General features: G+C 44.2%; 1 protein-coding gene across 1 annotated transcript in view; it reads right to left on the bottom strand.

Moving 5' to 3' along the window:
• Positions 1-10,847, bottom strand: part of LOC126495094 (cytosolic 5'-nucleotidase 3A-like) — a 34,496-nt gene extending 23,649 nt beyond the window's left edge. The window contains 1 exon segment of the mRNA XM_050132697.1: positions 10,609-10,847. Within this exon segment, the coding sequence (XP_049988654.1) occupies positions 10,609-10,746 (138 nt within the window). The 5' untranslated portion in view covers positions 10,747-10,847.
• Between the last annotated feature and the right edge of the window lie 1,012 nt (positions 10,848-11,859).

Below are 11,859 nucleotides of genomic sequence, written 5' to 3'. Positions count from 1 at the left end.
TAGTAGCTGATGCTAGCTTGGGATAGCCCAGTGTAACCTAGAATGTAGAAATCACCCTGCTCCAGTCTCCCAAGTACTAGGATTATAAGCATGAGTCACCAACCTGGCCTTGATAAATGTCCCGTATCTATCTGAAAGCTCGCACAATGTACCCATTAAGTCTCCGCTTTAAGGACAGAATTCTTTGAATTAAAAAAAAAAAAATAACTAGAACAGTACACACACACACACACCCAATCTAAATTTAGCTGCTGACTAACTAGCTCTGATGGCCCCAATCAGTTCCAGTACTTGAAAGTTTACCAGGATTGTAAGTTTGAGGCCAGCCCTGCCTACACAGTGATTTCTAGAACAGCTGGGGGTACATAGCAAGAACCTGTGTTTTAAAGAAATGTTTCCCCATCCCCAAATCACAGCTACTTCTGAGGCTGCTGGGGCATGGCCAGGGGCCCTTTATGCTCTGAGGGGTTCCTCAAAGTTGCACAGCTGGCAATGAGACCAGTCTTCAGGAGGCTAAGGAAAGAGGATCATGCATTTGAGGTCGTATGTGGTTATATAGCAAGACCTTGTCTCAAAATAAGATAACCAATCCACAAATAAGGATGAAAATCAGATAATTGTGGGGACAAATGCCCAATGGTAGGGTACTTGCTGAGCATGTGTCAGGCCCCGAGTTCCATCCCCAGCAGAAGCACAATTTAAAATACACGTTCTTTATGTACCCTAATTATCTCTAGATGACTGCGATGCTTCCATTACTCTTAAAGCATGACAAGGCAAATGAGGATTCTGCACAGAATCATATATGGAACATCTCAACTACAGTTCTACAAGTTGAAGCTTCTCTCTCTCTCTCTCTCTCTCTCTCTCTCTCTCTCTCTCTCTCCCTCCCTCCCTCCCTCCCTCCCTCCCTCCTGGTGATGGTGTTGAACCTCTAATCCTACTGCCTCAAACTCTTAAGTGCTAATGGGATGACAGGCGTGTGCCATAACCCACGGTTTATGGGTTGAAGAGATTGACTCCAGACCTCCCTGCATACCAGGCAAAAGCTCTCCAACTGACCTACAGTGCCAGACCCCATCAAGCTTGTTTTAATGTCTTCTCTCTAGTTTTAGATTGCAGTAAGGTCAATTTTAGTGTAGGCTCAGAGAGAAACATCAGTTTAACCATGCAAAAGTCATTCTGGATTTTACTCATTATCTGCTTTTAAAAACCACACAAAGAACCTTCAGCAAATGAGCCACTGACACTTACAAACAGCATCAGAGAAGTGCAACATAAAACTACCCTGAGATGCCCCCCGACCCCAGTCAGAATGGCAGTCACTAGGAAGTAAGAAATGCGAGCGAGGCTGTGTCCTCTGTTGGAAACGCAATCTGGCCCAGCACAGTGGAAAAGAGTAAGAAGAGTTAAACACACAAACAAAAACTTCAACCCCATTCTGGCCTAGTCCCTTTTGGATACTGTAAATACTTCCAGTGAAGAATACGGGTGGTTAAAAAATAATCCAACTAATGCCTGAACCCCAGATGTTTAAGTCCCAATACAAAAACATAAGAAGCATGAAATACATTAAGGGAGCAGAACTCTTAAAAATTACTACTCACATATTAACGTCCTCTAACAAGAATAAATGAGATGAAACCCCTGAGAAGGAACTCAAAATGCTTATCACCCTATTCCACTGAAGAGACTAGGAGTAGAACAAACATCTCAGCGTAATAGAGGCTAATACAACACATCTATAGCCAACCTCATACAAAAGGAAGGAAAACGCAAAGTATTTCCACTAAAGTTAGGAATAAGGCAAGGGTGTCCATTTTTTCCACTCACTAAATATAGCACTTTAAGTCTTAGCTTGGACAAAAGAAGGAAATAAATGGGACACAAATAAGAAAAGAAGTCAAAGTATCCTTATTTGAAGATGCTATGACTCTGTGGAAAAAGACTACCATGACTGTACCTCATCAGAAGACTCTTAGCACTGATAAACACTTTTAGTAAGATACGGATATACAAAATTAACACAAAACATCTGCAGGCTTTCTACATACCAATAACAAACATGCTAAGAGAGAAACCAGGAAAGCAATCCCATTCACACTTGCATCAAAAGGTAAAATACTGGTGGCTGAAGAGATGGTTCAGCAGTTAAGAGCACTGGTTGCTCTTCCAGAGGACCTGGGTACAACTGCCTGGAACTCCAACTCCAGGGCATCTGACACCTTTTTCTGGCCTCTGAAAGTATCTGCACTTATGTGTGTTACACACACACAGAGAGAATTAAAAATGAGATATTATTTTTAAAGTATTTTATAATAAATCTAAAGAATGAACTTAAAAGTCCTGTACAATTTTAGAACACCCTGTTTAAGCGGAGAGCTGGCTAGACCTGAGTGCACAACTGTCTTGAACCCAAGAGAGATGAAGGCAGGAGGATCAGTTGAGCCCAATTTAGATAACAGTCATAAGATTCCTTTCAAAAAAGGCCAGGTGGTGATGGTGGTGCACATCGTTAATCCCAGCACTTGGGAGGCAGAGGAAGATGGATCTCTGTGAGTTCAAGGCCAGCCTGGTCTACAGAGTGAGTTTCAGGATAGAACTGTTTCACAGAGAAACCCTGTCTCAAAACAAAACAAAACAAAACAAAAAAATCCTTTCGACAAAACAACCAAATAAAAATCAAACAAAAACCAGAAATCTGCAGATAAGCTGGTCCTTATCTGCAGATTTCTGGTTCAGACTGTGTATATGAGATAGGGCTACATAATTTACTTTCCTTACATCACTAGCAAGTGGAAGAATTGCATTTAAAAATAATGCTCTATAGTCTCTGGTTGCTTTTGGGAGCCTTGGCTCACACTGCTCTGTTAAGGAAAAACCTCTCAATCCCCAGTCAATGGTTATGCTGCTAGTTCAAATATGGAAAGTAGACGGAAGGAAAGAGTGAACAAACTAAAAATGTGAGGCATTTGCTCGAAACTGGTCCATCTGTCACACAGATGAATACACAATAAAAGAAATAAGAAAAACACAATAACTGTTTCAGGAAGTAACCCTAAGCTCACTAACTAGGCTATCAGACTCGTCATTAGGGTTGAAAACTGACGTGAAAATAAGTGGAGAAGCACAACACGTGTGACTCAGAAGACAAAGTCACGTGGCCTGCCATAAACATTTCTGGAAGAGTTGCTAATTTGGGAATTCAAGATTATCTCAGGGGCTGGGGAGATGGATGGGTGGTAGAGTACTTACCTATGCTCAGACAATTCGAGAAAAAGAGAGTTGGCCACAAAGATAAGGTCAATGTCAAGAGTTTAGCGCACTTACATCTCTTATCTTAAAATAGGTTTTCTTCAAATTTGATGAACTGACTTTTACTCCTCAAATACTGCCCTCAGTGTCATCTCCTACTTCCTTGAAGACATGATTTCTCACAAATTAGATTTGTTTATTCTTTTTAAAGTCCATGACCTTTGGGTTTAATTTTATCAGTACTTCCCTCTTCTCAAACCTGAACAATGTACCTCATAAACCACCTTTATTTTCAACTGGAAACAAGGTCATAGTTCTTAAGGTCTTCAACTTTGTTTCATCTTCAAACTTGGTTCGAGGTTGTATTCTCTGAAAAGCAAAATTATAAGACACACACACACACACACACACACACACACAGCACTACTGTTAAAACACTTAAATCTCTCTCAGTTTCTTTCTCTTTCCCCTCCTCCCTTTACTTCTACTGAAGTCTAAAGCATATACCTTTTTCTTAAGGAACCCAACTCCTAGTTTCTGCTGATCCACGCTGAAGTTGTTTTCTATGGTGTAGGACCTGCCTTCACATGAATACCACTTGAGTCACTCCACCTGATTGAAATGAATCATACTAAACACACATACAATGTAAAATCCTGGTACCCGAGAAGTGGGCTGTCTCAGTCACCTTTCCCACTGGTGTGACAAAACACCATGACCCAAGGCAACTTACAGAAGGAAAGCATGATGTGGGAGTGATTTCTTATTAATAAAGAAACTGCCTAGGCCCATTTGATAGGCCAACCCTTAGGTAGGCGGAGTAAACAGAACAGGATGCTGGGAGAAAGAAGCTGAGTAAGGAGTCGCCATGATTCTCCCACTCCAGACAGACACAGGTTAAGATCCTTCCTGGTAAGCCAGCTCATGGGCTACATAGAATATTAGAAATGGGTTAGAACAATATGTAAGAGCTAGCCAATAAGAGGCTAGAACTAGCCGGGCCAGGCAGTGTTTGAAAGAATACAGTTTCTGTGTAATTATTTCTGGGCTTAAGCTAGCCATGCGGGCGGCCGGGTGCCGGGGACGCAGCCCTGCCGCCGCTCCTATTGCTACAAAAGCATTTAACTTAGAGCCCATGGTTAGAAAGGGTTAGAATCCATGGCCATCACTAAGGAACACAAGAGAAGAGCAGGCAGGCAGGTGTGGCTGGAGCAATAACTGAGAGTTTACATCTGATCCACAAGCACAAAAAAGAGCTAAGAGGAAATGATGTCGGTTTTTGAAACTTCTAAGTCCATCCCAAGTGACACACTTTCTCCAACATGGCCATTCCTAATTCTTCCCAAATAGTTCCACCAATGGGACCAAACATTCAAACATATGAGCCTATGGGAGCCATGCTCATTCAAACCACCAAATAAGTTGGCATGGACTTCTTTGTGGGGTGACCCTTCTTCCACTCAGTCCTCCTACTCCTGACTGGGTCTTTACCCTACTGTATGGAAAGCCACCTACCTGGTGGTCCCTCAGGCTTACTTGGGGTCCTGGTAGTCCCTTTCTGACTCTTGTTCTACAGTGAGTTCTGGTAGCCCACCTGGGCTCTTGTCTTACTAATGGGGTTCTTGCCCTTCCTTTCTTAGTTCTTGCTTCATAAGTAGCTTGGAAAACTAAGGACCTGAAAGCAAAGGAGATCATGGTGACAGCGTTTGGTATATCCAGTTACAAACGTCCTTCTTAATTTTCATCATGTGCCAATCTACCTGGAAGACACATCTATTTAAAACGCTAATCTCTAAACCTCTGTTATTACTAGGACAATACTTGATCCTTCTCACTATTCCTACTTTTCTGCTGAACTATCAGATCTCAGTTTATTTTCCAGGATAAAACCAAATCAAGGCCTTACAGACACCACAAGGGACTAGAGGTCAGGCATGTCTCTATAAATAATAGATTTGCTGGGTAGTCATATACGAATAAACCAACAGGTAGATAACTGTCAGAAAATGCCAACTTTATACAACTTTCATTTGCATCACAGAGAAGGGGAACTTCCTAAATGTGGAGGAATGGGGGGAGGGTTTTGTTCTAAGGGTGGTCAACACTGGGGCTGGGGTGCAGCTGAGAAATAGAATGCTTTCCTCAACTATTGAATTCCCAGTGCTGAGAAAACACACACACACACACACACACACACACCAATTAAAACTTAAGGGCTAAGAGCAAGTGAGGTATCAAAGAAGTGTGTCGTGTACACAGAAGACATGGGGAAGAAGAGTTGGTTTCCAGGTTGGGGTACACAGTTCCGAGCACAGCATGTACCTAGACATGTGTAAGATCTTGGGCTCAATCCTCTGTACCAAACAAAATAGCACCTAAACCCCCAAACCAAAACCAAACAAACCAACGAAATCCTTCTATGCAGGGTTTTCATTTTCATTACAGAAAAACAAGGCTAGCTTCCTAAATAAATGTGGAGGAAAGATGAAGTGAGGGTTTTGTTCTAAGGGCAGCCAACATTGGGCTGGGGGTGCAGCTCAGAAGTAGAATGTTTTCCTAGCATAGTAAATCACTGGTGCTGAGAGCAGCCACACACACACACACACACACACACACACACACCACTTCAACATGAAAAAAAGCATAAAATAAACAAAAAACTCATCGGGAAAAATAGGCTAATGTCTTTATAATTCAATTTAAAAAAGGATATACTGAGAGAAGGTCAAAAGGGTATACACAGAGAGTAAGTGTGCTTCCTAGGAGGCTACTTCCTTTCTGTGGGAAAAACTGTGAGGAAGGACTGCTCAGGGACAAACATTTGGGCAAGGCGAACCGGGAGCTCCCAGGGGCCTCTCCCACCTCACTGCCAGCCAGCAAACTCACAGCCTGAAGGAAACTGTAGCCTGCCTCAATAAAGCTTTTTCCTTGGCTCTCTTGGCAGCATTTCAGTCTTTTCCTGCATTTTAGTTGGTTGTCTTTCCCAGCAGATAAAACGAGCCACTGACTGGCAGGTTCCATCAAGGACCATGACAATGACAAGTCTGACCTAGAACTGTCCATGGGGGACTGCAGAGGAGGCTGGAACCCAGCTCAGGCACATCCTGAGCCAAGCACGCATACATTGGTGCAGATGAAGCTGATGGTCTGGAAAAGGCATGGCTAGTCACTCTCTCCCAGAAGGACGGGTGCATGTGCCTCTATTAGGCCTCTGCCTACAGAATAGCCTCTTTGTACCTTTCTCTAGCTGGTCACCTTGCTTTTGCTTCAGACACAGAACATTAGTCTGACTGGATTTCCATCCTAAAGCCACAAAGGACCCCTCAGCCTGTAACAGTACCCTTCTTTCCCTGACATGGAAATCAACCCCAAGCTCAGAGAGAGAACTTTCCGAGTTACAGTTTGCTCAGGTGTAGAGAGGACAGGCAACCTGTGTAAGGCCACACCACTTACAAAGTCCTGAGCTGTTGGACCCAATGTTCCCAGGCTCCTGGGCTCCACAAGGGTATCCAGGGTAATGCCCAAGCAAGGGAAAAGGTACTGTATACCCACTTACAAAACCACTTTGCTCCTAATCTACCTATCTATCTTTCTTTCTTCCTTCCTTCCTTCCTTCCTTCCTTCCTTCCTTCCTTCCTTTCTTCTTTCTTTCTCTTTCTGTCTGTCTGTCTTTAAAACTATAAAGACAAACACAGTTTGATAACTCTGAGCAAATATTAAAACTAAAGCAGGAGACCAAGCAAATGTGTATGTGGTAGCAGGATGCTTTTGGCCAACCATACTCGGTCTTCTCTCTGCTGGAGCAGTCTCTCTGTCGGCCGATTCTGAGCAGCACTGACCAAGGGAATGGCCGTCCAGAGCTGGAGACACAGGCCCCTGCTCTGGGAAGATATCTGAATTGGAAAGAAAGACTTACTGTTGGGGACTGATGACACTGCTAGTGTCGTGAAGCCTGGCTGCCTGAGTTCCATCCCTGGGTCCCAGGTAAAGCTAGGAGGGAACTGATTCTACAGAGGTGTCCTCTGACCTCCACACATGGGCTGTGGCATGTGTGCATGGACATACATACACATACAACAATAAAAAATAAATAAAAGATTTACTCCCATTACGTACAGTCTGTTAGATGCTTTAGCCAACATCTCGAGCAGAAAGGTGTTGAATCTAAAGTATGCATATTGTCAATTTCTGCAGTCCCATGGCTCCATGACAACATAACTCCAAGACCAGCACTCAATCTGCTTGTTTCGAGTCTTCCAGGTTCCTTGATCTTATCAGAGTGTTTGGGGCATAGTAATTATGAGTATTATAAATTTAAAAATGGCCTCTGTGTCATACTTGGAAGGCTGAGGCAGGGCTATTGTGTGTTCCAGGCATGTCTAAGCCACATAGCAAGACCCTGGACAGCCACTATTTCATTTTCAGCTGGAAAACACTTATGATTTGACGGGAATGTGACAAAGACAGAAGACCCACAGAGCTCTCAGTGGACAGCCGGGAACAATGTCAGCAGCACTGAATTTTAACTCCAAATCTATGAGCTGTGTGATGCACACATAAGTGAGGACAGACGAATTTCTGGTATGGAATCATCCCAGGATCAACACAGATATTTTACTCCCAAGAATGGAACTGTAACTCTGTACTCCAAACACACACTTCTCAGACTAACGTCTTTCCCAAGGGCACATCATCAGGAGGAGATGGAAAATAACTGACCGTGGAGAAAGCTGACAGGCACACCTCAACCAGGGACAGCTACAAGTTACAAGTTAGGCTGACAGCAGGCACCCTTGCTGCGTGGTAACAGTAACACTTCATAGGTCACCCACTGAGAAACTTACAACCCTAGTCATGAGAAAACCTGATAAAATCTAAGAACGGTCTACAAAATTTCTAACCACAACAACCTGAAACTGTGCAGGACAAAAACAAGTAAAGTCTGAGAAAGTGCCCCAGTCAAGAAAGATAAGGAACTCAGGGTGTAGCTGGGGGTGTGTGTGTGCAGAGGCCCTGAGTTTAATCTCAGGACCAGAGTGGGGTAAGATAAGGAGCCACGATGACTAAGTGCGCTGTGGTACTCAAGACGGACTCCTGGAACAAAGGGCATTAGTAAAAGTGAAGAAAATCTGAGAAAACGAAACAAAAACCAACCATGGGCACTTAATAATGTGTCAATATTTGTTCATTAACTGTATTAAATGAATCATACTAGCCATTAATAACCGGGGAGAACTGGTATGTAATAAAGGAGGGCACTTGTAAATGAGAATACTGTTGTAAATCTATATTGTTCTAAAATAAAATACACAGAGAAGTATTTGATAATGACAAATTAATCAGTAATCTTAAGAGACTGTAGGTGTGAAAAAGAGAAATCTGGAGCTGGTCATGGTGGTACATGCCTGTGATCTTACCCAAGGCAGGACTGCAAATTCAAGGCAAGGCTAAACAATTTAGAAAGACCCTGTCTCAGAAGGATGCAGCCTGGATGAGGGCTTGGGGTATACTAACGAAGTAGGTATGCTTGTTGAGCAGGTGGAAAGCCCTGCAGTTTCTACCCTGTATAGAGTGTACATATGTTGAAATCTCCATTAATGAGTAGGGGTAGATGTTAATATAGATGCAGGGAGCACATACAAGGATAATTAAATTTGTAAAGTAGTAGCCAATATTGCTAAATGGCTGCCTTATATCTCTGAGTACTTTCAGTGTGCCTTTGAATTGGTTTTCTCTAGATATCTAGGTTGCTATGTTACTGGACATTTCCACCACGGCATGCATAGCACACCAGCAACTCCCTAATGTCTTTCAATTAAAAATGCCCTGGCCAGCAGGGTGGCTCATGCATGTATGTAATCCTGTACTCAGGAGGCTCAGGCAAGAGATCACCATGAGTTCGGAAGATAACAACGGGTGTTATCCCCCCCCCCCCCAGCCTATCTTGGTTAGGTAGTTATATATTATCTGTGACCAGAAGAGCGATATTCAATGGACATCCCTGAGTTTCTACAAATTCTATGAAGGAAGGGTATAGAGGTAGGCACACCAGACCCCTAAACCATGGCTATTATAAAAAGAACCAGAGCTGAAATCCACATTTCAGGTCATTCAAATACCCACCTAAATTAGCAAAAGCAAAATAATTTCTTCTCACATTTCCTACTTAAATGCTAATCGCTTGCCTTATTACAGCATATTACTAGAATGGCACACATTACAGCTAATTTAAATCGATGCACTCTATGTACAAGCAAAGATGTACCGATCTGTACGGTACAAACAAGCTAAGTTGGCATTTTTGATGGGCCTTCATTATTTTCACAATGACTGCAAACCCTTCCTTGAGGTTGTGAAGAACCAGTCCATAGGTTAAGTACATACAGAAGGATAGTGACATCCTCTTATAAATTTTAAACTATCAATTTTGAATATGGAGCAAAATAAAGTCATTTAAGTTCTTTACGCAGGCAGTAAAACTTCTGACACAAAATGTTTGCAACCAGCGATATACAAAGAAAATAAGCTTTAATAACACACGAGTAGCCTAAAATACTGTTTAGAATAGTAATAGAGTGTCAACTTTATATTCTGGTTCCGGATGTTCACTTGTACTCCAATAAAGAAATCACACTCATCACGCTAAAGTCAACAAGTACCATCAAAACAAAAACCCCAAACGAAACATATCCAACTTGGGAACAACAAACCACTTTCTAATGTACCTCAAATGGAATTCTTGAGACCATTTTTTCACGAAGCTGTAAATAATTCTTGAGAGAACATTTAAAAGGAGTCACGCTGGAGCTTTGGAGGACGGATACAAGAACACTTCTTGGAGCATTGGACAAGGAAGAACATCCAAATACTCGAGCTATTCTAGTATCTCACTGGTTGGCTGGCATTTCTAAAAACACCGAAGATGCTGTTTTCATAACATAACTCAAAGGCAGCCCGGATGCAAAGATAAAAAAAAAAAAAAAACGAAGGGAAAGGAAAGGAAAGGAAAGGAAAGGAAAGAAGGAAGGAAGGAAGGAAGGAAGGAAGGAAGGAAGGAAGGAAGGAAGGAAGGAAAGAAGGAAGGAAGGAAGGAAGGAAGGAAAGAAGAAAGGACTCCTGGACAGGAGTCTGGATCGGATTAGCTGCACCTCTTGGAGGCGGGGGCCGATTAAAGACTAGCTCCGGAGAAACGGGTTTTGCGGCTAGAGGCGGTTATCGCGGGGCATCTATTCGTCCTATTCTCTCAGACACAGTCAAGCATCAGCACGCATGCAGCCTGCCCTCGCAGGGCCGCCCTCGGCCCACGCCGCTGCGGTTGCCCGCGTGCTTGCCGCTCGCTGCACCCGCACTCACCATCTCGATGATCTTGGTCTTGCGGCCCGTCTTTCTCTTCAAGGTGAATATGTACTGGGCCAGCACCACGCCCGCCACCACCGCGCACACACTGGCGCTCGCCACCGCGCCCACCCGCGCCACGGCCGCGCGGTCCATGGGCAGGCCCGCGTGCGCCCGGCGCGACAGCCCGAAGACCGGCGGCTCCGAGCCCAGGGGCGCGGCACCACGCCGCACACCAACCCGGAGCTCCGCCCCGCGCGGTGGAGACTGAGGAGGCCCCGCCCAGGAGAGGCGTGGGGCGGGGCAGTGGGGCGGGGACAACGTGCCCCGTCCCCGGAACCCCGCCCCTACCTCAGGGGCGGGACTTCCTCTGACCCTGATGCCAGAGCTGCGCCGGTGAAGACCCGGAAGGAAACCTCTGTAATTCGCGGCTTTGAAACAAGTAACGCAGACGTAGTCCAGAATCCCAGCTCTCCGGCCGCTAGGTTGTTCCTCTCATACACAGTAAGACCGTCCAAGAAATACAGGCGAGTCCTGCGCCAGTGAAAGAGACTTCAACCAGTGTCCACTCAAAAACTGTGCCCGGAGTCTGCCAACATGGACTACAACGCCCAGCAGCCTCTGCGGCGCCGTGTCAGCTTACGCTACTTGGCTTCCTGGGTTGGAAGGCCAGGGTTTAGGTTTCCTGGGGTGTTCTGTGTGCTACAATTTTCCCTTCTCAGGCCCATCCTACCCAGCAGTGTAGCAGCCAGACTTGCAGTTGTTCTCACTTGCCAAGTGTTTTTAAAGGGGTTGATATCGTTTCCTCTGCTTCTCTCGGAATGGGTTTTATGGGACTGCAAGAGAAATTTTTCAGGGTAGTCGGTCCAATTCTGTTGAGATTGCTGCTGCTGTTTGACCAGGCTCTCTGCCTGATGTGTGCAACCTAAGGAAGCCAAGAATTAATAACTGTGGAGGAGAAAGAATTCTTTTTTTTTCCTCTAGGGTTTATCAGCTGGTCTAAAAGCAAATCGACATAAGACATATTAACCAGAGTAAAACAATTTATGTATTGTACAAATGGCAGTACTACAGAATTATGAGACTCAAGCTGGTAATGGTGCATCATGCTTCTAATATCTGCACCTAGCATACTAAGGCAGGATGATTGCTGCCAATACAATGGCCAACTAACTATGGCCATGGACCATGGCCCTGACTCTAACAACAACAAAAATCTCAAAGTAGCCAAAAGATTGAGGCTAACATATACCATCCTGGGATAATGAA

Source organism: Alexandromys fortis, unplaced genomic scaffold, assembly GCF_014885135.2.
Source record: "Alexandromys fortis isolate MF-2015 unplaced genomic scaffold, M_Fortis_MF-2015_v1.1 scaffold_446, whole genome shotgun sequence".
NCBI classification, from domain to species: Eukaryota; Metazoa; Chordata; class Mammalia; order Rodentia; family Cricetidae; genus Alexandromys; species Alexandromys fortis.
This window is presented reverse-complemented; position numbering and strand designations above follow the sequence as displayed.